At 31.0% G+C, this 21,149-nt stretch overlaps 2 protein-coding genes across 2 annotated transcripts; one reads left to right on the forward strand and one right to left on the reverse strand.

Moving 5' to 3' along the window:
* Nucleotides 1-956: 956 nt before the first annotated feature.
* LOC121231974 (uncharacterized) lies at nt 957-3,531 on the forward strand. Its single transcript, XM_041117217.1, has 4 exons — nt 957-1,382; nt 1,458-1,613; nt 1,777-2,199; nt 2,514-3,531. Exons 1-4 carry the CDS (start codon nt 1,056-1,058, stop codon nt 3,336-3,338), a joined length of 1,731 nt encoding a protein of 576 aa, XP_040973151.1. The 5' UTR covers nt 957-1,055; the 3' UTR covers nt 3,339-3,531.
* A 1,541-nt stretch (nt 3,532-5,072) lies between these two features.
* Nucleotides 5,073-7,165, reverse strand: LOC107953779 (uncharacterized). The gene is made up of 4 exons (XM_016889186.2): nt 6,719-7,165; nt 6,524-6,638; nt 6,258-6,372; nt 5,073-6,114 (listed from the first exon to the last, which is right to left on the reverse strand). Exons 1-4 carry the CDS (start codon nt 6,817-6,819, stop codon nt 5,408-5,410), a joined length of 1,038 nt encoding a protein of 345 aa, XP_016744675.2. The 5' UTR covers nt 6,820-7,165; the 3' UTR covers nt 5,073-5,407.
* Nucleotides 7,166-21,149: the final 13,984 nt, after the last annotated feature.

The raw sequence follows: 21,149 nt of genomic DNA on the forward strand, positions 1-21,149 counted from the left end.
CCAATCACCCTTGTGACAATGCATGTGTATACAAATTCAATAAAATTAAAAAACTTTAAATTTTGCATTTACTTTTAGGTGATTTGAAAAAAAAAAGTAAGTTTAAAGGTTTAAAAAGACGAAAAAATAAATGGAGAGTTAAAATAATTTTTTGTATAAAATTTAAAAAACAAATGAATCATTATATAATTTTTTAAATTTAGCATTAAGGTTAGGATTTAATCTGTGCAATATTAATATCTAGGGTTTAAAGTTTAAATAATTATTTATGTTTATTATATAGTGTTTAAATATTGGTATTTAATATTTATATTTAATTAAACGGAAAATAATAATTATCGGATAGTGAGTGGGCAGTGATACTCTGACAGTCTTATACCAATTTATTATTCCATTTATTTAATTATAAAAATTAATTCGATTTGAATTTGAGAAAATTAATTTAAAAATAACAAAAAAATAGAAAAAAATTATATTAAACCAAATGGAATTTCAGTCAATGCCACCAAATGTGAATAGCAAGTTTTAGCCCCAACATAAAAGTTGAACCGGGAAAACGGGTCACCAATCCATAACCAAAATTAAAGCACGTGATGGGCAGAGATATTGAAAACAGCAAATGTTTTTGGCACATCACACGTGGATCGCACTCTTTCCTTGTTTATATTTAGAGGTGAAGCTAGGATATATCCTTGAACTGGTTTTGAGTTACTTGACTTGAAAGATTACCAACAAATCCACACGTCTTTTAATTGGTCTACTCTACACAAAATAAATAATAAAATTATAAAAAACGTTTTTCGGATATGTTTTCGTTTAGTTTAACCTACGCGTAACTCACGTGTCGGATTTCCTGTCCGCGTTTGACGTGGCAGTTTCCCACAGTGTGTTTTCATCCTGCCCAATCAGAACTCGCCATGTAACCAATAAAAACCAGAACACGCCCTCTTTAACTCGGCCCTTTGCTTCGATGTCTTCTACAAATTGAAGACCCAAATTAGGAGTCTTAAAAATTTCCATAAAATACCGATTTCCATTTCCTTTTTATCAAAAAGATGAAGTGGCGGCTGAGGTATCCATTGAAGAGATTGCACGTGAAAGTGAAGCCATTGAAGCTTGAAGGGATAACTAGAAATGAGGAAGAAGATGATAAGAAAATCGTGTTGATTGAAATGGTGTGGAGAGGACCCAAGCCTAGTTTGGTTTCGTTTCATGTATCGTCGTCTTCAAGGCATAAATGGAATCGCAGCAGTGAGAAAATTTTAGGAAATGAGGAATCAATTGAATGGGACGATGATGAATTTGACAACTTGTGTGATTTCCCAGTTGTTTCCAAAGATCTTGGTTTCGGTTCCTGGGATGTTTTGTTCGATGTCTTGCTTGTAAGTAATTACTAAAACCCAGTTTTTTTGGGGGGAAGGCTTTCGTTTTGGTATTGATTTCTTTTATAAATATAGGGAAAGAATTGCGAAGAAAAACGTAAACTGGCGGTGGCGGGGAAAGTTTCTTTGGATTTGGCAAAGCTGGTTTCTGAAATGGAGTGTTCCGAGATTGAAAGAAAGCTTCCCATCACGTTGAACGTTAATGGTGTGGTCATCGAAGCTACTCTTTCCGTAAGTTCCAGCGGTTTATCAAGATTCGAATTCGATACCTTAGAATTACCCAAATTAATTCTGCAATGTCTTCTCTCTGTTTTTCAAATATATATATTTTAGTACCATTTTCTTGTGAGTTCCGCTTGACTTTATCTAGATTTCATTTCTGTTCTTTGTTAAGATTTTGGTGAGTTTTGCGGAGGTGAGAGACACGACAGGAGGTGCCCAAAACTCAACCGAGTCAAACAAGGAAGATGGGTTCTTCAAGATGGTGAAGAGGTTAACCCGCCGGAAGGAGAAAAAGAATAACTATCAACTGAATTCCTTCGACTTTGATGAGTCCCTGGTATTTGACTCGGATGGTATGAATGGGAATGACTCTACCACCACGAGTGAAAGCAGCAGCGGCGAGCTGAGTTTAGGACCTGAGTTGGAATCGTCCCGAAATTTGGAAACTCAGTTGGTACCGGCCCAGAACTACATGGTAAGGATGTTGTCGTGGAAGAAAAGACGATTAAGTTTTAGATCGTCAGCGAAGAAAACAGAGCTCTTGGGTTTTGACTTTGACGGGCACCCTCAAACCTGTTCTGTCGTTGACTCCGAGGTTCGTTTTGTCTTGTCTGGTCAAATTTTATTTTATTTTTACCGCAAAATACAATGTTAAACAAGGAAAATATTTTTTATTAACGAAAATGTGGATTTGTCTCATTCGAATAAATTATTATAAAAAAAAAAAACAGAGAACCGATCTGACCGCAGACGAATACATGAAGTTTTGTTATTTAGGTTTATTATATTGATGTTTAAAATTTAAAATGTTTTAATTAATTTTTTAAAATTATAGAATTTTTTTAATTTGAGGTGTTAAGGAGTCTAGTATTCATTATTCACACTGCCAAACATTTCAACCTTGTGCAGAAGGGAGAATATTGGTGGGAAGTGAAAGAATTAGTGAGCAGAAATGGAGGAGCAAGGCTGAAAGCTCAAGTGTTCTTTGCTTCCTTTGACCAACGAAGCGAAAGAGCCGCTGGGGAGAGTGCCTGCACCGCTCTGGTCGCCGTCATCGCTCACCGGCTCCATTCAAACCATGCCTCCATGCCAACGAGACCTGAATTCGATAACCTCATAACACAGGGTTCCTCTGAATGGCGTAAGCTCTGTTCCAACACAGCTTACACCAATGCCTTCCCCGACAAACATTTCGATCTCGAGACCGTCCTAAAAGCCGATGTCAGGCCCGTTACCGTCTCCCATGAAAAATCATTCACAGGGTTTTTCAGTCCCGATGAATTCGAGTTCTTGAAAGGAGCAATGTCTTTCGATGAGATATGGAACGAAATAAAAAGCTGCGAAACAAACAATTGTCAGCCGAGGGTGTATATCATCAGCTGGAACGATCATTTCTTCGTGTTGAAGGTCGAATCGAAGGCATATTACATCATCGATACGTTGGGTGAGCGGCTATTCGAGGGGTGCAAACAGGCGTACATGTTGAAGTTCGATGATTCAAGTTTGATGTACGGGAAGAAGAAGAAGAAGGATGATGAGATGGTAATATGCAGCGGGAAAGAATGTTGCAGGGAATATATAAAAATATTCCTAGCGGCCATAGCAGTTGAGGAGCTCGAGGAAGAAGAGAAAAAGGGCAAAGTCTCTACTTTCACTCTTCACCAGAGATTGCAAATTGATTTTCATTATAGCTCTTTTTCTTCTGCAACTTCTTCGTCTCACTTCGTTTTTTAAGGCAACGAACGAGTTAAAGACTTATTTTTACCTCACTTGGCCTCCATATGTTGTACAGTTTGTTTAGGTTTTAATATTTACACATTAACTTCATACATTTTTTTGAAAGGGAAAACTCCTTGGTCACATCATTGTATTACACCTTTTGTATGCCTTTAAGTAATAATATGTGAAATGTCCTTTCTAAACCTAATTTTGACCGAGAAAGAAAGTGTTGCAAATAAATGAATAGAATGTACCAACATTAAGGAATGAAGTAGATCTTGTAGTACTGAATACAACAACCAAGTGATGGTTTGTAAGGTGAAGAAAGGCTTTGTGTGATTAAGAATAAGGTTAAGCAACGAAATAAGTTGAGAAAGCCTAGAGAGAATTTCGAGAATTAGAACGTCTCAGTGTCAACAATACTTTTTAAAATTGCGAAGGATTTCTATTTATAGTGTCTAAGAATAAAAGTTACAAATTTAAGCATTAAATAAAAAATTCATGTTGTGTAAAACCTGTATTTTCCATTTTGCATGAAAATTTCTTCAATGAAAAAAAAAGAAGAGTAAAGGCATATAATCAAATGTATGTCGAAACATGTTTCTTCTCACATATAGAGTCGCCTATATTTTTTGGTAAAATGTGTTTTGAATATTTTCACCTAATGTAAGTACTCCCCATCCAATTTACCAAATGACAAAATTGAGAAAGCTAAATGCGATTTAGGAGTATCAATAAATGTTAGGTCATCATCTATTTACTCATATTTGAAGGTAAGTCCTTTGCATGAAACCGGTGTAATTATCCAACTTGTTGATAGATCCGTGATTTATCTGTTAAAAGATGTTCTTGTACAAGTTGATGAATAATACAAATTAATACAAATTAATATTTTCGATCCTACGAAATTTCCTGATGATGTATAATGTGTATATGCTATTGATGTTATAGATGATTGAGTTCAAATAAGTTTTTTGGTTTTTCTAAGATTGATGCCCTTAAAACCGCCATTTGTGAAAATCTGACTTCTCAAGTTTGCAGAAAGAGCTAGAGGTAGACCCAGAATTGCAATGAGTAGTGTTCGAGCTAGAGGTACTCCGACCACTAAGGTAAAAAACGGGTTCGCTTGATTCAACTTCTCACACAAAACTTCTTTCTTCTATTGCGCGGGCAGCAAAACTTCTCACACAAAATATATGTTTTTAGGAAATAACGAGACACTTCTAGTGATAGTTTCAAACAAACTCAGCCTCGTCGAGGAAGAAAAATTGATGAGGGTGCTAAGGGACCACAAGGAATTTTTTGCCATGGCATCCCACCATCAATAAAATTAACACACCATCATTTCCATCTATTTTGAGATAATTTAACAAACAACACAAATTTAAATATTAAAAAAGGCAAAAAGCTAAATGAAAAGTCAAAGTAACTTTATTCGTAAATTTATAAGGTCAAATAAATCATTATGTTAAAAAAAATTCAAACATCTATAATATCAACATCAAAATAAGAATGCCAACAAAACTTTGTTATTATTGACAAAAGCTGAGATCTAGAAGTATAAGTTTTTTTGTTAGGTGGGTCAATTTTAGTTCGAAATATTCCGATTTTTAATCAATTTGTGCTTATTGATTGATCTCATATATGTTTTTTTTTAATCTATTTGTGCTCATTGATCCTGTATATGTATTTATAAAATAAATATTTAAAAGATTATATCTAAATCTTCAACGAATTTACAGCATATAGGGGTCCAAAATTTACCATCCATTTTCAACCCTAAGTTATAAGTTGCACAAGCAGCAACATGTAAAGGAGAATATTCTTTATACATTGCGGATCAAGGGTCTGTCCCCTTAGTTCGTTGTTGATTGCCACATTTAGACTGGAACCTACTCAATTATTTACTCTCATTCTTGCAACATTTTAATTACTACGGAAACACTACAAAAGACAAACAAACAGCCGCACAAACTCACCAAGTTCATGTCAATGGTCTAAAGGGGCTGAGTCTAGGATCCTGCACTTTTCAGGCTTCCAGTTGAATGGCTGTAAGGAAAAGCTTCGGAGGACAAACAAAGTTGTCAATCCATTGTAGGATCATTAACTGTCTTTCTCTTTCTCATTGATGCATCCACATATATATGTTCCCCTTCAACGCTCTGGTTGTTCGAATTTGAAGATAAGTTCAAGGGGTCATTTCTGTTCCTCCTATGAAAGGAAGGCAAACTTTTATCAATTGCTGGCCGATCGTTTCCAACACTCAGGCAAGGTGTTGAAAGAGGGCCCAACCGCAACGATAGATCACAGGCACTTTTGTGGTGTGGGTTATTACAAGTATTTCTAGCATCTATTTGGTTCATCCCATTTGAAGACTCCACATCCAAAGAAAGGAGCTTATGAATGGCAACCATCTTAGCAGGCTCTACTGTATCAGAAATCATCTTATGGATGATCCCAAAACCATGCTCCAGTTCTTCGGTTTTAAGATCGTTACCATAGTAAAGAGGATAAACTGAATACTTTTGTAAGGGTAAGCATTTTTTATTAATAGGAAGAGAATCATTCTCAGATGCAATATGAAACTTGTTAGCAGTGAAATAGCCATTCCAGCCAGTGTGTTTCTCAGATTCAAAGCCAGAATAGCTAGCCAAGCAATGTGGGTTGGTCATGGGATTTCTTTGAGTGGTATTCTCTGTTTCTTGAGTACTTGGGTTAAGGTAACACCTTGGGCTACAATTTCGTTGGTTCCTCGAGGTTCTCCTCGCTGTGCAACCCAAATTGAGAGCAGCTAACCACCAAAAAAATGTACACATAAATCACAAGGTACATTTAAAGCCAGTGCTCTTCATAATCAAGACAGAAAATTCCCAGAAAGATCCCATTGCAAATATGCATAATTGGGTTCAAATTCAAAGAAAAGTGAAAGGGTACCTTCAATACAAGGTTGAAGAACCTTTCCAGTTTCAGTACTCTCATTTCGTCTAATGATTGTGTTAATGGCATCATTTGTTCGATCCCTGAGAGTTTTAAGGTCCATGTACTCAGCCTGTGAATACAAAATATGAGCTTCATATATCAATAGTGCCCAATGCATCTATATTACAAACAAAGTTTGAAAATATTGTGATCAAAGGTTTGGGTATTTCATTACACACTTAATAAGCAATTACCCAATGTAGAGAAACATTATTTTTTACCTCAGAATTTGCTTTGGAATACATAATTTCTTCAGCTTTCAAGACAACAACAGGGAGCTTCTCTTGCCATTCCTTGTTCTTCTTAGTTGCTGAGCTATGAATCTCATTTACAACTCTAAAAACAAAATCAAACACATAAAAAGAGAGGGGAAAAAAAGGACTGACAAACAAATAAACCGAGTAGAAATAGAAAACCTGAAAATTTCTTGAACAAGAGAACCTCTGATGGGTTGGTGTCCATCACTGTGCCAAGATTTTTTCTCAAAGACATAAGGCCTGGGACCTGGTCTGGGCATCTTTGGTTTCTTCAAAGGGAAACTAAGGCAAGGCTGTGTAGAAACTTAAGGGTAAGCTTAAGCTTTTGGGGTTTTCCTTTCTGTCGCCCAAAAACAACAAAATGCATTACTGTACGAAGCAAAATGTAAGAAGTGAAAAAAAAAAGAGTGAGGAAAAAAGACTGGGGGGAGTAACTGGTTCTTCCCTTTTTATTTTGCTTTACAAATAATTTCAAAGAGGGTTTTTATTTTGCTTTACAAATAATTTCAAAGAGGGTTAATTGATGAGTTTGGTGTCTCCCCCACTGATCCACATGCCTGCTTCCCCTACCCCCTTCAGTCTCCCTCAAAATAGCTCACTACATCTAATCCCATCCTTTTGCTTTATGTGACAAAGATTAATAATAATAAAAGTTAGATCTGTACTCCGGTCCGGCATGGATTATTGTAAGCAGGTTTTTAAAATCAATTTAGATATATCATTAATTTTTAATTTGATTAATAAAATCAACATTAAAAACAATTAAAATCAAAAAAATTTAAATTCAATTTTGATAAATTTAATTAATTTCAAGTAATTCATTTAAAATTTGATAGACACCAATTAATAATTATTTATTTAATAAGTCCAACCAACAAATAATATTAATATTAAAATTTAAAATTTAAACAAAATAAAATTTCATCAATTTTAAATTAATATCGAGTTAACAATAATATTTATATTAAATGTTCATGCTAAGATCCCTATAACCTAACCTAAGACTTTACCTAAAAAAACTTCAGTGGTTTTCAAACCACTGAGCTAAGATATTCATTGAAAATAGTAATATAACGAATCTTGGTAGTAGTTTCAAACTACTGAATTAAGTTTTAGCTTTTTTTTCTAATCTCAAATCAAAGGATGTGTAGTATAATTTTATGTATTATTTATAAATAATAATATTATCTTATTATTAAATAAATAATAAATGACTTGTAGATAAATAAATAAACAAGAATTTTGTTGAAATCATAATTAAGTTATAAATAAATTTAATAATTATTAAATGTTATATAAAATATAAAAAAAATATTCCAATTATAATTATTATATAGATACCTTTTTAAAACAAAAGTTTGATATCTTTATTAAAATAATATAACAACGTTTAACAAATGGAAATAAAAAATATAAAAAATCAAATAAAATATAAACCTTACTACTTAAAAAGAAAAATATCAAAAGAAAAACATAAATTTCAACCGTACTCAAACTTCATCTAAAATCAAAATACTAAAAAATTGAAAAACTCTTAAATTTATCTATGTTCATATCATTACTCATTGCAAACGATTAAAGAAGCATCCGATAGTAAACAAATCGAGTATGAACACCGATGTATTCCAATCTTCGTTCTATCCCTACCATCACACCAGGCCTAGGCCTGATGCATTCCAAATTTGATGCAGTGTATAATGTAATCGTAATCTGTGCCGATTATTTATGGAGATTGTCAGATATGAATCAAGTATCTTCTGTTATTGACGTTTGATGAAATTATTACAGAGTCCGAGTTGGTCAGATATTTGCTACGTGTCGAGTATATGGGAGATTAGACATAGTTGTAGGGGCTTTGTTTGAGCCCAACAAGTAGCTTCCTCTTTTTTCTTTAGGTCTCCTTGTCAAAATCTGCTAATGTCATGACTTCTGAACTGGACTTACTTTTATTGCTACTTTGATGCTTTTTCCTTCTTTTCTGTCTTCACACCTTTACTCATTTTTGCTTACGGGATTTGTGTAACTAAATTTCGAGGGGAATAAGCCTTAAAAATTAAACACAAATCAACGAATCTATGGTTGTTTGAGTAAAAAATTAAAAAAATAATTAATTGAGTCTTTATGATAAAAAACGCATTTAGTTGAGTTTTCAGTTACTTCAGAAAATTAGTTAGTTACTTTTCGTTAATAAAAATTATAAATTAATTGATTTAACCATTAAATTCATTAATATAATTTACAGAAATCATCATAAACTATTTTAAAAATTAAAAATAATTTAAATAATTTAATTTATAATGATTCGATCCCAATTAATAACTATCTCGATATACCTTAATCAAATTATAACTTTACAATTTTTTGTATTGGATGGTTGACATGAGTTGAAACACTGACATTAGAAAACAATTGCAGGAGAGCCTTGGTATACCCCTTGTAGCCAATAAGGTGGGGTAAAATCTTGGAGGATATATTGGAACCGGTATTCTCCTATGTTAGAATTTCCAGCAATCTGTTTGCCTTTGATCAAACTCCTTAACATCTTCATCATCTGATCCTTTGACTCTTCTCTTTGCTCTCTCATTTCCTGTTGAAATTGGGCTAATTGTTCTTGCAATTTCTTTTGTGCCCTTTCTAACTTCTTTATTTGGGTTGCTTGTTCGTTTTCTATAATTCTACTCTGTCGTATGTTGTGCTGACGATGAATCTGTTGATTACCACTTAATTCTAAAATCATAATTGTTGGTGAATCTCATCACGACCATTAACTAAAGATCAAAACCAGGTGATGATGAAAAAAATGCATGCCATGTTCACAAATAAACGTTTTTGTATGGAACACTAGAAGTATGGAAACATAAACGATGATGTATGGATAACCAAATAAATGCATGAATGCATAAAAAGGGGTGAGAGCTAATCCCATTAAAAACAACTTTTATTAATTAAGACATTAATGAAAGCCTTTTATATTGGCAACCTGTCACAATTCAACACCCGCATTGTATGTAACATGTATATGATGCATGCACAAAAGGAGAAAAGAAGGAAAGGAAAAAAAAATCAACTAAGGTAGTAGCCAACCATACATAATTAAAAATATAAATATAGAAAACTAGACATAAAATAAATAATAAAATGTGAGGAAAATTTATCATACATACTTATTTTGGTGATCACTGAAATTCGTTATAACTCTAATAAGGTGGATTCAAACCGTTCACTATATCTAGAAGGATCCTCAAGTTATCCTTACAAACGTCTACTAAACTAATAAAGATAATTTGAGGGGATAAATTTTTCTTATATTTATGTGGAGTGTTAAATTTACTAAAAAAGACGTTTGTTTTATAGTCCCACTTAAACGGATGAAGCTCGGGCATAGAGCTGATGTTATGTAACTTGCAAGTACAATAAGTGAATAAAAACTCATAAATTGTTTACTAAAATACTAGGAAAACACGAGTAAAAAACCTTTTTATCTTTTCTAAAACATGAAAAAAGTTGTAAATGATGCATGAATGAGAAAAAAAAGGAAAAAGAAAAAGCAAATATTCTTTTATAAAAAAAATGAAAGGATTATAATTAAGTATCAGTTGAATCGGTAATTTGGAATCATAAATAATACGTATTTAACTTTAGGCTCAACTCTCAAAACTATTTTTAATAGAGTTATGTAACGACCCCTAACCCCATACCGTTGTTGGAATAGGGTTATGAGACATTACCAATCAATACGGTACAATATAGACATTAATTAAATATAAACGTTCAGACTCATCATAATTTTAAGATGACGTCCCTTTAATGGGCCCTCGCGGTTCAATATGAACAGTAAAATCAATTCGGGACTAAATGAGAATTACTACGAATTTTTCTTTCAAATTTCAAATTCATACTATATACCATTGCCGATCATAATTTACTTATTTTATCAATACTTTCACAACCTAAATGACTCTCATAAGACATCATAGGTACATGCCATTACCAATACTCAACATGCTTTAACTCATTAAATTCGAGATCGGCCTAAGATGCTGATTCAATGATCTAGCCTTAACTTAACCTGCGCACGGAAACAAACAGTACGCTGAGTATACACTCAGTGGTATTTCTATAATCTGAACACTTAAACAATTATAAAACATATTAATTTATATATATTGAACTATTCAAACTCAATGAGTATTCAAACATTCACTTTCCAACCAATGTTTTGGTCTACTTTAAATTCAAAATCATTTATTATTTTTCAATAGCAATTAATCAATCAGTAATATTCATTAACGATCAGTCAATCAGAACAATTATTTATTTAGTAATAGTCAATTATTCAGTATCAATCAATTAATCGATTATCCAGTAACAGTCAATTTTTCAGTAAAAATAAAATATACAGTAACAATTAAATTATTCAGTAACAGTCGATCTTTCCAATTCCTTTATTTACCCCTATTAACATGACTCGGAACTAAACGGATACACGGATCCGACCAACGCACCAGTACGGCACATAGTGCCTCATCGGCCGAAGCCGGAACAGTAACAGTAGCAGTACGGTACACAGAGTGCCTCATCAGAACAAATCCAGAACAGTAACAGTATGGTACACAGAGTACCTCATCGGAACAAATCCGAAACAGCAACAGTACGGTACACAGAGTACCTCATCGAAACAAATCCGAAACAGTAACAGTAACGGTAATAGTAACAATATCCGACACACAAAGTGCCGAATCGGTAACAGTAACGGTAACAGTGACAGTAGTCGTGTAATAACCCAAATTTTACGGTTATCGGAAAAAGTGTATTTTCGAGTCTCCGTTACTGAAAAATGGATCCGTAAATAATTATCAAAAATATTTAAAAAGTTAATTGAGTGATTAATTAGAGTTTAATTAAGTGAATTTAGCTTAATTAAGGATAATTGATGAAAAGATTAAATTGAATAAAGTGTGAAAGTTTAATTATAGATTAAAAGAAAATAAAAAGGACCAAAATGGAATTAAGCCATTTAACATAAGTGAGGCAGCATATACTTAGATTTCAAATTATAAAATATATATATTTATTAATAAATGATATTAAATTAATTTATATAATTATATTATAAGATATTTATATGATAAATAAATTAGTACAAAGACAAATGTATAGTAAATAAAATATATAAGTGTATGGATAAAAATACATACATTTGTAAAACATGTATTAGATATTAAATAGATATTTATTATTTTATAAAAGATATTTGTTAATTAAATAATTATATTATAAGATTTTATATGATAAATATATTAAATAATGACAAATGTATGGTTATAAATGGATACAAATGTACTAATAATATACACATGAATAAATAAATAATACTTACTATTTAAGTATAAATACATGTGTGTATATATATAAAAAAAAAGAATAGAAAGGAAGAAACAAAGCAAACGAAACAGAGAGCAGGGGAAGGAAAGAAAGAAAAAGAGAAAAGGAAGAAGAAAAGGGAAAATTAAAGGTGTGAAGTTTGGAAGTTTAATACGTACGTCAATTTAGCCATTTTTACTTAATTTTGATGTTTTAGAAGCTTTGGAACAAGATTTTGATAAAATTAAGTTGATATTTTGAAAGTTATTAGATTTCTAGATAATTTTCATGTTGAGTAAAATGATGAAATAACGGTTTAATTGATAGAAATTCAAGTTAGAAATGAAATAAGGATTGAATTGTAAAGTAATTCATAAGTTTTATGTTGAAAGGATAATTTTTAAAGTTATTATGGATGAGTGCTGGAAGCATATGATGAATAAACATAGAATTGAAGCTTTAATTTTGATATAAGATAATTTTATTAAGTAAAATTGGCGAAAATTGATTTTAGGACCTAATTGTGAAAATGTTTGGAATTAAAGTCTAGTGCCTAAATTATGATTTCCAAAAGTTGTAAAGTAGTTTAAGGTGATAGAATAAAGTATTGATTGAGAAAAATCAGCTCAATTGAGAGGCTAATTGAGCAGGGACGAAATTGTTATTTATTAAAGTTCGGGGGAAGAATGGTAATAAACAACTTGCACTAAAATGATATTGGATAGCAGCAGTAGACTAACTTTGAAAAATCACCATAAATTGTAAAAATCGAATTAGAAGATGAAAAAAAAATGAAATTAAAGCTTATTGAATCTAGTTTCTCATAAAAGAAATGGTGTAAACAATGGATTTGTGAATAATGACATATAATGAATTTTGTGAAACAAGGTCAGAATGAATTCGGGTTCCCCTGTTCTGACTTTGGAAAATCATAAAAAATTGGATAAAAATAATTAGGGGCTTAAATTTATATGTTTAGAATCCTGAATGAGTCTAGTTTCAAGAGAAATAAATGGAAATATCATTCGAATTCTGTACAATGAGATAAATAATTTTAGTGAAGAAGGGTCAGAATTTTCAGACAGCAGAACATGGGTAAATTTAAAGAATAAACTGTACTTATTGGCTAAACCAAAAATTATGAACATTTTATGGTAAGTATATATATAAGTTTAGTTTCAGGAAAAATTAGCGGATCTTAATTTGGAGTTCTATAGCTTCAGATATAAATAATTTAGTGACTATGACATAGATGGACAGCTTGAATATTTATAAAAATAAATAATAAAAATTATAGATGATGTTACTTACAAGTGTATTATATACTTTAAGGATGTGGAATAGAGAGGAGGAGGAGGAAAATATTTATGAATATTCAGCTAGCATGGCTAATTTGTATGTTATAGGCTTAAGGACTAAATTGAATAAAAATAAAACTTCAAGGGGTAATTTTGTAAAAATGTCAAAAATGACCAGATTGAAGAGAATGAATTGTTTTATTATCTAAATTAATAAATTGAATGAAATTTTCAATTTAAGATAGGGTGAAAAATCGAGGAAAATAAAAAAAATTATCAAAATGCCCCTAAATCTTGGTATTTTTGTAATTTAGTCAGGTAAGTTCGTGTAACGGAATTATGCATAATTATAAGCTTGAATTAATTATCATACTTGTGAATTGTATTTTTTTCATGCATATGAAATTGATATGGATATATTTGATAATGCCTGATAAAATGATACATCCCGTTGAACAAAGGAAAATCGATGGATGTAAGTTTCCCGAATTGGTTGTAGTTCTGCATATGTTGCAGACACACCATAGCTCGAAAGAGCGTCCCGATATTAGCCCTCTCGAGCTCCCCGTTATATAGTTCTTGCGAGCTTCCCGTTATAGCTCTTCGGAGCGTCCCGATAAGTTGTGATCCGCATGTGTTGTGGACACACCGTAGCTCTTAAGAGCGTCCCGAAATACAACTTTTCGTGAGCTTCCCGATAGGCTCTTTGTGAGCCTCCCGATAGTGCTCGCTTGAACTTCCCGATATATGGCTATCCGGAGCTTCCCGATAGGCTCTTTGTGAGCTTCACGATATGGTTCTTTGTGAACTACCTGATTTCGGCTCTATTGAGTTTCCCGTTATAGCCCGGATTAGCTTCCTGATATGGCTCTTTATGATCTCTCCGTTAAATAGCTCGGGACGGTAAAAAGGATCTAACCCGGACGGGTGATCCTATCCTGATATAGCCTTCCCGAAGAATATGTGTAAAATGGATTTAACCCGGATGGGTAATCCTAATTAGGGTCTGAATTTAGCTTGGACTGGTAATTCAGATCCAAGCTCATTAGAGTAATTGTCGTTGCAGGGGATTTAGCCTGGACTGGTAATCCCGACAATACTCTATGAGTTTATATTACAGGGGATTTAGCTTGGACTGGTAATCCCACTGTAAAGATAAGGTTCGCGGGAGTGTGCTCTCTGAAATGAAATGTGTAAGACCATGGTTGAAAGATACTATGGCAACGTGACATGCAATGAATAAGACCATGGTTGAAAGATACTATGGCAACATGACAGAAAACGAGTAAGACCATAGTTGAAAGATACTATGGCATCATGTCAAAGATAAACAAGATTGTGGAAGAGAGACGCCAAGATATTTGTTGATCAACTAATATTCACGTAATATGTACCAAATGACACATGGTTATATGAATTGGTTATACAAAATGGTTGTGTGAAATGTTTACAGGAATTGGTCATATGGAAATATATGTACAAAATAGTTGTATGAAATAATTAAGAAGATAGATAAATAAAATAAGTATAGGTACATGGAATTTAATTTATGTTGAGTTTAATACAAACTATTACCGAAATAAATATACATAGAATATAAGGAAATGATGGTGCATGAACTATTGATATAACGAAATGAATAATATATGCTTATGAAGAAACAATAAGAGAATAATATATTTTGTGACATGTACATATATAATTATCTTTAATATGTTAATACAAGGAAATTATGTAAATTGAGACTATTATTAAACTCAAGTGTGATATGTTGAGAAAATAGGTATATCAATGTTGAATTTATATGAAATATGTGCAAGAATACTAACAATGCTGTTGTTTGACGTTTAGACAAGTATCAAGCTATTGACTGAATGGTAACATGTTTAATTATAAGGAGCATTGAAATGGTAAATACTTAGATGAAAATATAATTTAAGATTTTGCGAAATTTTTTTTTATGATCCCGATTCTATTTCAATTGATTTCTAATGTATGTTTTGGGCTTCGAGGGCCCAGTAGAGAGACGTTATGATTATTTTCAAAATATTAATAATAAATGACTTAGAAATTATCTAAAAATGTTCAGTAAACTCTGGTAATGCCCCGTACCCTATTCCGACAATGGATACGGGTAGGGGGTGTTACAAGTCGGCACATAAGTGGCTGATCAGTAAGTCGGCAAAACTCGTACTCTTCCATATCCTATGGCATGCCAACTATATCCGACTAACTCGACTAGTTAATAGAGTATTTAATTCACTTTCCAGTTTTCAATTAATTCATATTTTAATTAATTAACTATATTTCTTCAATTCAATATAATTTCATTCACTTTTCACTAATAAATATTCAATTTCACAATAATCACAATTTTCTATCAATTTCATCACACTTCCAACTACATAAATTTTCCAATATAACAAATATTTATTATTCAATTTCCACATCAATATTCATTTCAATTCAAACATTCACATATATTCATAAATTAATTCAATATAATCAATATTCAATCCAATTCAAATAATCATCTCAAAACACCTACTATATATTAAATAATAAATCCAAAAATTTAAGTATTAAGTTCACATTATAGAAATACAAATCGTATTTTCTCGAGCTAACTCCCGTTGTCTTTGCCAATTTTCCTTGCTTAGCCAAGATTTCCCGAGACAACGTTAGCTATGAGAATTAAAACAATTCATATTCGTTAATTCACTACTAATTTATATCTAATTAATATAATTTCTATTCAATTTCTACTTTAATTTCAATTTTATCTTAACTAAATTCACTTGCTTTTTCTATCTCAATTCATACTTCATTTCTATTCAAATTTTGTCCAAACTCATACTTAACTATTAAATTTCCAGCATGTTTTCCTAATTTCGAAATTTTATCAATTTAGTCCCTACAACATAAAACTTATGAATTACTTTACAATTCAATCCTTATTTCATTTCTAACTTGAATTCCTATCAATCTAACCCCTAATTCATCTTTTTATTCAACATGAACAATATTTAGAAATCTAATAACTTTCAAAATATTCACTTAATTTCATCAAAACCTTATCCCAAAGCTTCCAAAACATCAAAATTAAGTAAAAATGGCTAAATTGACTTACCTATTTAACTTTCAAGCCTTGAAATCTAATTTTCCCCTTTTTCCTTCCTTCTTTCTTTCCCCTGCTGTCGGTTTCGTTTCATCCTTTCTTTCTTTTTCTATTCTTTTTTTTTTATTCCTTTTACTTTATATATATATTATAATAACTTAATAATAGCTATAATAAAATATCTATTTAATATCTAATATCTATTTTACATTTGTATACACATATATTATTACATTTATCTTTCTTTAATCTATTCATTATATAAATATCTTTTACTTAATACTAATATATAATTTAATAATATACTTATATAATAAGTAAATATACATATATTTTACAATTGTATGTATATTAGTATTACACATGTCACCATATGCACCATACATTTGTCAATTTTTTATTTATTTTTCACATAAAAATCTTATAATATAATTATTTAATTAATAAATACCTTTTATAAATAATAAATATCTATTAATACTTAAATACAAGCATTACAAGTGTATGTATTTTTATTAATACACTTGTACCCAATCATTACCACACATTTGTCTTTTATTTATTTATCATATAATATCAATTTAACAATAATAAATACATTAATATTTACTTAAATAATAAGTAAATACATACATGTATTACAAATGTGTGTATTATATTTATTACACTTGTATTTATTTTTGCCATACACTTGGCACTCTTTTTGGCTTATTTGTTTATTTAGCCCTTTCAATTTTCTTTATTCTATAATTAAACTTTCACACTTCATTCAATTTAATCTTTTTATCCAATTATCCTTAATTTAAGCTAATTCACTTAATTAAACTCTAATTAACCACTCGATTAACTTTGTAAATATTTTTAATAAATATTTACGAATCTATTTTTCAGAAACGGAGACCCAAAAATACACTTTTTTCAGTAACGGTAAAATTTAGGTCATTACAAGTTGTGAAGTTGCTAAAACCATTTTTTAACCTAGGATTAACTTGACGAAAAAATAAATTTTAATTTTTCAACACTTGCTTTTATTAAAAAAATTAGAGCCACCACTAATCTTTCTATCTAGGTATGACTGGACACCTATAATCTTTTTAAAAGAAAAATTTGCAAATTCTTTTAAAAAGATTTGGTCTAAATATTGGAAATAAAAGAAAATTCGAGTTCAAGAGTTGACTATATGCGAAGAAAGTATTAACACTCTCATAACTCCTAAAAATTGGTACCTCACTTTACACGTATTACTTTTAGATTTTGAATATTACAAGTTAAAATCTAATATTTAAATATAATCCTATAAAAAATTTTAGTAGACATACATTTTATTAATTAAATGTATCATATTTAGGAACTCAAAAGTACTAAATTTATTTTATTTATTTTTAAAATTCACTTGGAATTGAAAACAACATTTTAAGGTTAAGAACAATAAACAAAATCGTATCCAGTAATTTTGACAACCATCATGCTAAATGTTGCCTTACTTTTGAATAAATTGAAGATACTTAAGTGATATGAAATTCATGAGAAATAAGATTGTAAGTTTGTTTAAATCACGGATTTAATTTAGGGTTCTAAACGATTAAAAAGAAATTTAGATTTTAACACAATTTAGAACATAAGCAAATTCAAGTCAGATCTAAAAATTTAAAAGGGCAACAATTAAAACAAAAATAAAATATAGAAAAAAAAATCCAGATTAAATATTAGAAACAATGAAATAAGAACAAAACATAATAACAAAGAAACATAACAACGTAGATGAAAAAAATAGGAAGTGACGTATAGAAGTCATAAGGAGTTTTGGGGACTAGATGAATCCACAACTCCCCTTTAAACAACTCTAATTTTCCTTAAAAAAAAGGCTTAAAGATGATCTCCACAATCTAAAAAAAGACTATTAAAAACTCTTCAAAAAGAATTGTCTTAACTTAGAAAATGAAGTTGCTGAATGAATTTTGAATTGTATATAATGAAGAAGCCATTATATAAGTTAAATAAGTACATTCAAATAGAACTTTTAAATATACTGAAGCTCTAATTAAACTAACCAAGAATTAGTTTTAAACTAAATTTCTTGTTGACATAAATATAATATTTGACTTATATATAATAAAAATTAAGCTTAAAAATCGGGTTGTAACACTCCTAACCTATATCCGTTGCCGGAATAAGGTTATGAGGTATTACTTGACTAAACAAAACTTCTATAAGGTCAAAGATACTTACCAGACATAAATTATCAACAATGCAAACATGTCTCATTGATTTTCCATAAGAGCTCTTATAAATTTCTAAAATGACTCACTATCAAAACATAACCGAATATCTAATAACAAATTAACTACTATCAAGTTATAACTAAAACATTTCACCACATTAGTTCAATTATAAGGCTTCTCTAAACAAAATGAGCAAGCCATCTTCGCATGGCTATAATGTATACAAAGTCGAAATATCATTCTACCTATAGTCTATCCTATACATGCCTTAAACCATGATGATATACAATCTTCTCAACTCACATAATGACTAGATAGTGTGATGATATCTCCGGCCCTTCCAACTCGAGCTAAAGTATATACCTATAAGAAATGGAAAAGAGAACACGAAATAAGCTTCAATGCTTAGTAAGTTTTAAGCAATGCAAACAATTAATTTACTTATAGATCGATTATTCAAATTTTCAAGAAATCATTCCTAGATAATTGCCATTTTGGCCAAGTATCCATGAACATAATGCATATTTAGCAAATTCACCTCACTTGAATCTGAACTCAATTAAAACCAAATATTGAAATTTCAAATAAGATCATAAGAACTCGAAAAGCATCTCATTAACAAGTTTTAACCATGTTTGCAACAAAATCACAAATTCACTACAAGTTGTCTTCCTGAGCAACAGTCACTAAATTATTTATAACTGGAGCTAAGAAATGCCAAATCAAGTGCCGTTAATTTTCCCTGAAAATAGACTCATATATCTTCCATCCATCAAATTTTCAGAATTTTTGGTTTGACCAATCAATACCAGGTTTTTATTGAAGTTTTCCCTGTTTTACTGTTTGACTAATCTGACCACTCTTCACTACGAATCAAATTTCTCATTATAAAGAATTCGAAATATGTTATCGTTTATTTTATTTGAAACTAGACTCATTAGGGAGTCTAAGAATATAAATTTTATCTTATAACCATTTTTGTACCATTTATAATGATTTTCTGAAAACAGAACAGGGGACCTCAAAGTCATTTTGACTCTGTTCCACGCCACTTCAAATATCTCATTATTGGCAACTCTTTTGCTTACACGGTTTCTTTTATAAAAACTAGACTCATTAAGATTTCATGACATAATTTATTCAGCCTCTAACTCAACTTCCACAATTTATGGTGATTTTCCGAAATCACGTTACTGCTGCTGTCCCAAGCAGATTTATTACCCATTCTTTGGATTCATATTATTTAACATGTATATCACCAAATCAATCTCATATAACCTTTCACCATAACCAAATACACACATACACATATGAGATTGTCACATATACTTCTCATTTCGCATTCATGATTCAATTCCGATCAATCTAACATATAAAAGTATATAATACATACCTGACCGACTTAATGTATTGAACATATTCAATGGTAGTTTACTACAAACATTCGAAATCATAATCTTACTCCAATCATTGGCATTAAGTCTGCAAGATTTAAAACCAAAATCAAATCACCACCACAAAGCATGCGGGACTTTAAGCCCGGATATAATACCAGCACGAATGCCTTCGGGACTTAGCCCGGATATAACGCCAGCACGAATGCCTTCGGGACTTAGCCCGGATATAGCACCAGCACTTAGCCTGCGGACTTTAAGTCCGGATATATTTCCAGCATAAAGCCTGCGAACTTCAAGTCCTGATTTATTTCCAGCATAAAGCCTACGGACTTCAAGTCCGGATATTTTTCCAATACCATGAATACTTAGTTATATATTTAACACATCTCAATCAACCTATCACTTAGTAATCATTTAATACATTCGGATATAAGTTCCATAGGCACATCATCATTAACATTTCAACTCAAAAATTATACCTAATATCACACAATCATTTCGCCATTCAAGCTTAAACTCAAAGTTACCATCGACCTCAAAGTCATATACACGCATTGTTTATTAAACAACTTTGTACAAGTGCTAACTGAATTTCAATTCACCTATTATACTCTTATAAACCAGCATCAATTATATATTAAAGGAAACTACTCAAAACTTACCTCGGATATTTTGAACAGTTGCGGATAGGCTACTCGACTGCTTTTTCCTTTCCCTTATCTGATTTAGACCCTCTTTGCTCTTGAGCTTAATTAAAACAAATAGATTTATTTAATGACTTATTCAACTTTACTAAATACAAATATCAATTTTTTTCAAAACAATTTTCAAACATTATATCCAATGAACCACAACTATCGAGTATTTAACTTATAATCGGACATATGATATTACCCGTATGTCATAAGCTGATTACCGAACCTATTACTTCAATTCATGTACATATCGAATGGAGTAATCCTTACTTGAACTATTAATCAACCTTATCAAATGGACAAATATACTTAAGATACCTTATATATATGTGCATAGATACCATGTTACCGAAAATTATTTTTCTAGCTTAGTTGCCGAACCAATATACAAAACCCATATGCTAAACAACTCGTCAATGTTACCTATATATATATCAAATTCATTCCTCATCCATTCGACTAGCTAAGTTAATATCACGACACACTATCATATAAT

The sequence above is a fragment of the Gossypium hirsutum genome, chromosome A07 (assembly GCF_007990345.1).
Source record: "Gossypium hirsutum isolate 1008001.06 chromosome A07, Gossypium_hirsutum_v2.1, whole genome shotgun sequence".
NCBI classification, from domain to species: Eukaryota; Viridiplantae; Streptophyta; class Magnoliopsida; order Malvales; family Malvaceae; genus Gossypium; species Gossypium hirsutum.

What these genes read in the sequence shown, in the direction of transcription:
- LOC121231974 (XM_041117217.1), top strand. Translation starts at nt 1,056, where the DNA reads ATGAAGTGGCGGCTGAGGTATCCATTGAAGAGATTGCACGTGAAAGTG. An exon ending in TTTTGTTCGATGTCTTGCTT is followed by an intron (nt 1,383 to 1,457) that starts GTAAGTAATTAC and finishes TTATAAATATAG; the next exon opens with GGAAAGAATTGCGAAGAAAA. An exon ending in GTTCTGTCGTTGACTCCGAG is followed by an intron (nt 2,200 to 2,513) that starts GTTCGTTTTGTC and finishes AACCTTGTGCAG; the next exon opens with AAGGGAGAATATTGGTGGGA.
- LOC107953779 (XM_016889186.2), bottom strand. Translation starts at nt 6,819, where the DNA reads ATGCCCAGACCAGGTCCCAGGCCTTATGTCTTTGAGAAAAAATCTTGG. An exon ending in ATTCCAAAGCAAATTCTGAG is followed by an intron (nt 6,373 to 6,523) that starts GTAAAAAATAAT and finishes TTGTATTCACAG; the next exon opens with GCTGAGTACATGGACCTTAA. An exon ending in TCTTCAACCTTGTATTGAAG is followed by an intron (nt 6,115 to 6,257) that starts GTACCCTTTCAC and finishes TTTGGTGGTTAG; the next exon opens with CTGCTCTCAATTTGGGTTGC.